Below are 8565 nucleotides of genomic sequence, written 5' to 3'. Positions count from 1 at the left end.
CTTCTTCTTTTTGATCCGCAGGAAAACGGCCTTCCGGAAGAAACTCGCATTTTTTGGGCTCGGCCGAGGCGGCCGCGTCGTCCGCCGGCTTTTTCAACCTGAAACACACACAAGCAAATCGGTGGAATCAAGAGTGCTTATATAGAGGCATGCCACTCAAACTATATAGGAGAATGGAAATCCACGCTTGGATAATATATAACTAGACGAGAGTGTTTAATAATCTCACAACTGTGCTGGCGGTCGCGCGCGTGACGTTCCATCGTTATTACTGATCCTATTTCAATGGCTATACATAGTGTAATCCTCGGCCGTCCAAGTGCTTCTGATACCATTACCCACGCTGAAAGCGAAAGGCCGAGTAGCGTTATAACAATAATAGTACACACTTAAAATACCTACGATCGATTCGTTAAACCCACCGGATAATCGTTGTACGTTGGTAATTATTAAAAACCACTGCTTTCTGCAACACGATTATTATTCAATGCAAATCGAATGCGAGAACGAATAAAATATGTACTTTTTTGAAATATAAGAATAGTGGCGAGGCGTGAGTCTTTAGATCATCTAAAGAACTGATGTTGAAATAAACTCAAGCATTTAATGACAATATTATTGATATTCATATATTTTAGACAATACCACATAAGAAATAAACAACCGTAAAATATTAAAAACCAACCACAAAAACGAATTTGCGGCGATCGATGACGTGACAATGTATATTGTTAGAAACTGTTAATGTATATATATACCTACTGTTTTATTTTTTAATAAAAAAAATATATGAACGGTGAGATGCATCTTATATCTCCGAAACCCTCACTCTGTTGCAAGGAAAAACGAGACGTCGTCTCATATTTATTTTTTATACCGAATTTATACTTTATTTGGATGTTTACTGAAATGACCCGGCCACGTTGGGCACCGCCAGCTCACGTGTGAGGCCCGCAGCTAGAGTATTCTTAGAAAACTATAATGGTGTAAGAAAAATAAAAGATTTTCAAAAAATGTATATTGAAATAAATATATACATATGTATATATTATTATGGTTTATTACATTCAAATTTGTAAAACAAATATTTTATTAAATGTATTATTTCAATTTTTTTTCGGTATTCTAAATGGGTAGATGTTGTCTCATTGTTTCTTATGACGCTCACTGAAATGAGATTATTTTCTTATTATTTTCCATTTTATAACAAACCTATTCAATTGTTACTCATCGATATGAAACTACTGACATTAACTACAACACACTAATAACGATTCGTAGAATTTACGAATTTACGTTTTTTTCTATTGTATATTATATACTAAAGGAACTTCACTTGTTTTGAACGGTCTAAAAATATAATCGATTCATAGTAATAATATGAATATTTTTAGTTATGAGTTATGATTACTGTCTACTTATAACTATACTATCTTATACTATCTTCTAAGATCAAGTTAAGCGAAAATTCTTCTTTTTTTAAACATAATTAATATAATATGAGTCATTTTTGAAAGTGACTGCATTTTTTTCAAAAGTCCGAATAGTTGTATTTTTCAATAAATTAAATACAAACAAATCCTACTTCGTCTATTTAATATTTCGTTTTTACATTTTATATTTATGCACATTTTTTTCCGAAACATAATAGGAAGTACGCGTTATAGAGCATAATTCATAATATTATAAAATGCGTCCAAGAATTTGTACATTCAAATAAATTTCACATTCGAATCCTTACCCAATTCATCATTCAATAAATACTTATTTATATAAATTATTATTATATTTTTAGATACCTAGTAGTAAAACTAAATAAATAATTAGGTACCTATGCATATAAGTATACCTACAACCTACGTAATAATTGAATACTGGGGATAATATTATTGGTGACACTTTTATACCCCTCAAATAATTTACTAATAATAAATATTTACATGTAAACACCTTGAAGTTTTGTAGAATTGTAAAATAAGTGAAAATATATAGCAGGTTTATAGTTTAGTATTATATCGATATTATAATCTGTATAACTTTAAGTGTACTTATGCATTATACATATTGTAATGGACAATTAATTATATAAAATGAACACAGAGATAAAATATTCAAGCTGAAGCATAATGCTTAAAAAAAAAATATATATGTTAAAATGTTTAATAAATTAAAGCTTAAACAGGGGGTCAAAACGATATATTTGCACCACTATAAAATTCAGTGGGCAACTCGGGTTGCCTAACATTGATTACGCCTATGTAGAATCATGGTTCAAAATTGATAATGACAGATTTATTTATTTTTAAAGCTAGTAGAGTTATTTATGCAATTATCATTGTTAAATAAAAATTTAATTAATTTAGTGGTTTAGTGTGGTATTTTGGTGTTCTTGAGACTATTATTATTTTTCCATTCTGTATGTATATTTTATTCTAATTCTTAAGATAGAAATGATTAATTATTTTATTCGTACCATTTAAATAATACTTCTTCACGTCTGCATTATTAGTTTTATCAATGTGTTTTGTGTATTATATATAGGTATGTTAGAACGTCAAAAACATAAATATTCTAAATATTTAATGAAAACAACTTATTGTATAGTTTGGATACCAGTTAGTAGGTAACTTATAACATACAAACAAATCCTAACATAACATCGTAATAGTTTATAATTTTAATTAAAATATTTGGTTTTTTTTTATTAAAAATACTGTTTAAAATTATCATTCAAAATTATATGTTAAATATTTTTAATATTTTTTATTACTCCTGAACTCGGAAATGTGTGTTTCATACCATAAATATTTTATTTGATACACTTATTCATATTTTACTTTGAATTCAGATGTTTGATCTGTTTATATATTTTTTATCTCGTTAATTTTTGTTATTTTAATTTTAAAAGATATTTTATTAAGCTTTTATGATGGAACGGAAATGTTTAAAATTTATTACATATATAAATTATAACAATATGATATATATATATATATATATATATATAATGTATTATAATTTCCATAATTAGGTACCTGCGCTTAGTTAAATAAATATTATAATTATCGGTCTAACCTCGAATGTTCTAGCATTGCGTTTCTTTGAGCTCTTCTTCTGCGAATCCTTCTCCTGGCTATCTTAAATATCTTCCAATAAAGAAACAGGATGACCAGTAGAGGCAAGTAAAACGTTGAACATGTGGCAAATATCTGATAGCCAATGTCTTGACTGACCATACATCGCTGTTGGATATTAATACGGTCTAGGTAATCCGGGTCTTTCCAGCCAAACTGTGGGGCTAATGAAACGACTAGTGCTACAAACCACACCACAATAATCATGCCCACTATTCTTCGACCGTTTCTCGTGTGTATATAATCAACATTAGTAACAGCCCAATATCTGAAAAGCAAATACCATTCATTTTCATTATTGATGTATTATTGTTTGCATACACTTTGTATTGATTAATTAATTATTAAATATTCATATACAAATATGAAATATTAAACCATATTATAGAATTAATAAAAAAAAAACTTCAATATTCATTTTATAACTAGCTGATCTCATGCACTTCGTTTCCCGGCAACCAATAATTATTATTATAATAGCTTCAAAACCCATGGCAACCATTTATAAACAAAAATGTCCATATGAAATATCAAAATCCCTGTTTGAGCACCTCCCGGGGTTGGTCCTCTCCCTTTTTAAATTAGCCTATCTTCTGCTCAGAGGTATAATCTATCTATGTATATAAAAATATCTGATCCCGTTCACTTCGTCGCCCATTAAAATTGCTAACTCTATATGAATACTATGTTTTACATATCACCATGGCAATCATTTATATTATACAAACATTCCATCGGAAATTTCAAAATAATATATAATTGGTTACCATGATAATATGGAGACACACACGGACGGAAATCTTAAAATAATATATAAATGGACACACACACACACACACACACACACACACACACACACACACACACACACACACACACACACACACACACACATACATCCATACATACATACATACATACATACATACATACATTCATTTATATATATATAGATTAATCAGTAATAATTATCTATATATCCCTCCTTCACACATTTTATCTATGCATAACTATTTATGAATGTTTCAACATTATAGTACCTAATCATTATTACTATAGTATTATATTATAAATTTAGTACCTATAATTATCACCTAAAAATTGAGTTGTATGGCCGTATGGGTTGTTTCAAGAATATGTTCTTAAATAAAGAACTCATTAAAACAAATTTCTGTAGCATATTGCTATATGGAAGTTAAATCTAGACCCTGGACGATATAAAATATCAACAGTAGAGCAAAACTACAAAATAGAATAGAATCGTTTACAATTTGGTTTTACAGATGTATGTTAAAGATAAGCTGTATCAAATGAATAACTAAAGAAGAAATTCTAAAAAAAATATCTGTAGGTAAATCTTTTTGGAAAATTGTAAGAAGGATACGAAATTAGTGGATTGGGTATATAATTAGTCATGAAGGATTGTTAAAATTATTGATAATGTAAGGTAGCATTAATGGAAATAACCACGTACAAATACCTAGACTGGAGTACCTACAAAATAAATAATACAGACCACGAATGATCAAAGGTGTGAGTCATACTTACAACTAGAAATAAAATAGGACAACTGAAACAAATGGAGAAAAGCTGTAAATCAATCTGAGGATTGATAACAAAGAAAAGAAAATAGAATATTTTTATTTAATCAAAAAAAAGATGGGAAAGTAGGTGACTGTTCTTTTGTACAGTATGTTTTAAACTTTCAAGTATGAACCTCTCATTGAGTAGGTCATTGTAATGGATGTGTTATAAGCTTGAGTTCAATGATAAATCATTGCATACGAAAAACGAATCTGAGCAAGGTCTGTCATCCAATAACCTATATTACTAAACTATACTTTTATGATATATTAATAACATAACTATAGTCAGGGGCGGACTTGCCATTTTTCCGCACCTAGGCATTACAACACTAGCGCCCTTTACATTGGCGTACTCCCACGGTGGGGGGGGGGTAATGTTTCATGAAATAAACTATAAAAATCGGATGAAATCTATAAGATTTCTGAGCAGTATGCACTATGCAGGAGACGGGCGACAGTGCCAGCGTCGCACGTCGTCGCAATGTTTATTATTACTAATTACTTTATGAAGACATCTGATTTCCAGAATTGATTCCAGTATTCTAAGAATGCCGAGTGCGGGGTGAGGCGGTTCAATCCAATTTTATTTACTTGCTAAGAACTGTGCGAGCGGTCCCCCACCTAGCTAGTAGAGCGGCTATAACAATGTACCCGGCGGCCCGAGGCAGTATATATTTTGACTGCCTTGGCTGGTGTTTTGCACATGTGCCATTCACAATATTGTATGTGTTTACGCCGCACACCTGTATGACACCTCCCATGCATTAACATAGACAACGCCGGCAACTGCCTCGCGAGTGCCGATATTGAGCCTCTAACCGTGGCGGCGCGGCACAGCGCGCGCTGGTAGCAGGATTGAACCCAAACTGCGAGGTTAGGTATTATAGCTTATGAATTAAAACGTTACTGCGACGGGGCTACGAGAGCCATTCTCCTTTTTCATGCAAGTTGTATACAAAAAAAAAATTAATATCATATATAAATTTAGGTAAATATAATAAATTATGAAATTATGAAAAACTAAAAAGTAAAAATTAACTAAAAAGTTGCGCCCCAATAAATTTTGCGCCCTAGGCGCGTGCCTTGGTGGCCTATGGGTAAATCCGCCCCTGACTATAGTACTTAATGTATTTTACAATTAGTGAGTGTGTGGGTTGAATTCATTTTTGCCAATAACATAGCATTTGAAAATTTAATTTTGTATATTATAAAATATAAAAATATACGTTACAAGTTTCATGTTCCTACAAATAATATTTTTAAATTACCACAAAATAACTGAAATTGTTTGTTTTTGTTAAAATATATAGTATTCGTCCAAATTTCAAATTTCAACTTAAAATGTCTATTATTAATAAAAAAATAATGTACATACGTTTTTTTGTTTTTTTGGTTACAGTATAAACTTATGAGGAACTTTATATAAAATTTTCAAGCTTTTTGACCCAGCTAAATTTATTTTCTCAATATTTATAAAAAAAAAGGAATATAAGTCGTCAGATGTTTATATTAAAGCTCAAAGATCTTCAAAATATTTTGAAAAATTGATGGTATACCTATATAGAATATTACTAAAAACATTTTTCAAACATTTTAATTATCTATGGTTAGTCGTTTTTGTGTTACCAAAAAAAAAAAAATACATTTTGTCAAAAATTAGTTATGTGTATGGAAATTTTCCATTTTTAAAATTTTTTTTTGTTTCTTCCCCCAATTATTTTGAAAAATAATGGATATTTTTCATTTAGACCACTTAAAAGTGACAACCTACCTACATCCAATTTTCTGCTATAAACCACCCTTAACATTAAAAATCAAAGCCAATTTATTCTAACTTACTAGGTATGAATTGTGTACAGATACACACAAAAGAAAACCACACACACCATTGTAAAACCAATACATTTATTGCTCTATTCAGAATCTAAAATTATATTAATTTAGTGACTATACAAATATTTAGTGTAAATAAACTTGCATTTTTAGGATGAAACAATAAAATTTATATTTTATAGGTATTTTAAATTAGTTGAGTGTTGTATGATTTTTAAATTTAAACTTATTATGATGATGCATAACATTAGATATTTTAATGAAACAACTGAATTAGGTACTGCAGGGCTTACGAAGATGTCAAATAGTATAAATTATATTTATTTTTTTATCATACTTACGAGTGTATAAAAAAGGGTGTTAAATTGTTTAATACGTTTTCATACCAACCTTCTTTAAATATATCAAATGATAAATCCTTTTTTTTTGCAATGGTATAATATTAAATATAATTAAAGCGTCATGGCAGTAGAAATGGGTCCAAGGACAATTTAAGTAAATGTACCTGCATAATTACAAGTGAAGCAAAGTATTACAATTTAATATTGAGATTTCCACTGAGTAAGCTAGGCCTGGGTAGAAATTAAGGGTAGGTATGTATTTTTAGATGACCCTTTCATACATGTTTTTTTATTTATACAGCTTCCCCTTACACGTATAATCCTCTCTTCAAACGATGTCCAATAATTACCAGTGAAACTAAAATTATTCAACAGAGTAATATATTCAGTGAACAATCAAAATCCTGCTAACATATTCTTTCTACCACGTCCCTCCTCATCATCTATCTTGCCACTTACGCTTCTGTCCTAATCGCTTTTGTAATCAACATAGACTTTCCTCATATTTTTTTTCTTTCAGCAGACCTAAATCATTTTGACATGGTTTTCCCCTATTGCATTTTATCATTAGATGTCATCGATTCTACGTTATTTTATTATTATTTTAGTTTTCACGTGAAGTGTAGGAACTTTAAGTTTACAGTGTTTCATTTCTTCAAGAACTTTTTTGAACAGTTTTGATGATCTTAATGATCTTAATTTTTCTTGACCAATTATTTATTCTATGATTTTATATATATTCCTTATATAGTTTTTAGACAGATTTTATCATTTGTAAGTCCTATTAAGTACCTATTAGGTACAATTGTTTCGTCTTTTTCCTACAAATTTTGTTTCAAATTATATACATTACCTATTATAATATTTAATTTCATATATAAATGACATTAGGCAGATACATTTATGTATTATTAATAGATAATTTTTATCTTTTAAAAGATGTGTGTTTTATTTTTCACATAAATATTTTATATCGTTTTAGGCATAGGAAATATTAAGTTTATATAATTATTGTTGCATGTTTAACAGTACTACGCATAAATTAATGTTTTGATGATAGAATTTTTTTTTTTTTACTGAAATTGATAAGGATTATACTGCGTACACGCTGAAAAATAAATGCAATTAACTAATAATGAAATTGCAAAAAGATAAAAAGAACCCTTATATTACTTCATAATTAGATTTTAATTAATTACTTAATATCAACGAAACCCTAAAGAAGGGAGTAAACCTCTAGTGATTAAAACCAAGATTTCTGCCAGATCCAAGCCAGGATAAAAATGTGAGCGAATTCTTCTTAAACTTAATACAAATTTACATAAAATCAATAACCTGACATTTTATTACACTGAGACGGTTTAGAAACGTTTATAAAATGCAATATTCATTGCATTAAAATTTACAATAATAATTCACAATATTATTTGTCAGCCAAATATTTTTATTTCTATTTTGTTTGCAATTCAAACTGTTACAGAGATAAAAAAATATTCCTTGCAAAACTGTATAAAAGCTTATGCAGCTTTTGTGTATAATTAAAAAAAAACTTTCCATTGATTAATATTTAAAACATAATATACTGAGTACATTTATTTACAAGCACAACAAAAAAAAAAAAAACACATAATTGTATTCAAATCAGGTTTACTCAATTAAGTACCAACTATT

General features: G+C 29.0%; 1 protein-coding gene across 1 annotated transcript; it reads right to left on the bottom strand.

Moving 5' to 3' along the window:
* Positions 1-30: 30 nt before the first annotated feature.
* On the bottom strand, positions 31-3462 carry LOC100568544 (5-hydroxytryptamine receptor-like; the record flags this gene model as incomplete). Its single annotated transcript, XM_003248977.4, has 2 exons — positions 3076-3462; positions 31-98 (listed from the first exon to the last, which is right to left on the bottom strand). Coding segments are annotated over exons 1-2 (334 nt in total), but the record flags the coding sequence as incomplete, so codon positions are not given.
* Between the last annotated feature and the right edge of the window lie 5103 nt (positions 3463-8565).

This window comes from Acyrthosiphon pisum, unplaced genomic scaffold, assembly GCF_005508785.2.
Source record: "Acyrthosiphon pisum isolate AL4f unplaced genomic scaffold, pea_aphid_22Mar2018_4r6ur Scaffold_18354;HRSCAF=19030, whole genome shotgun sequence".
NCBI classification, from domain to species: Eukaryota; Metazoa; Arthropoda; class Insecta; order Hemiptera; family Aphididae; genus Acyrthosiphon; species Acyrthosiphon pisum.
The sequence above is the reverse complement of the archived record's forward strand: the minus strand, read 5'-3'. Positions and strand labels throughout refer to the sequence as shown.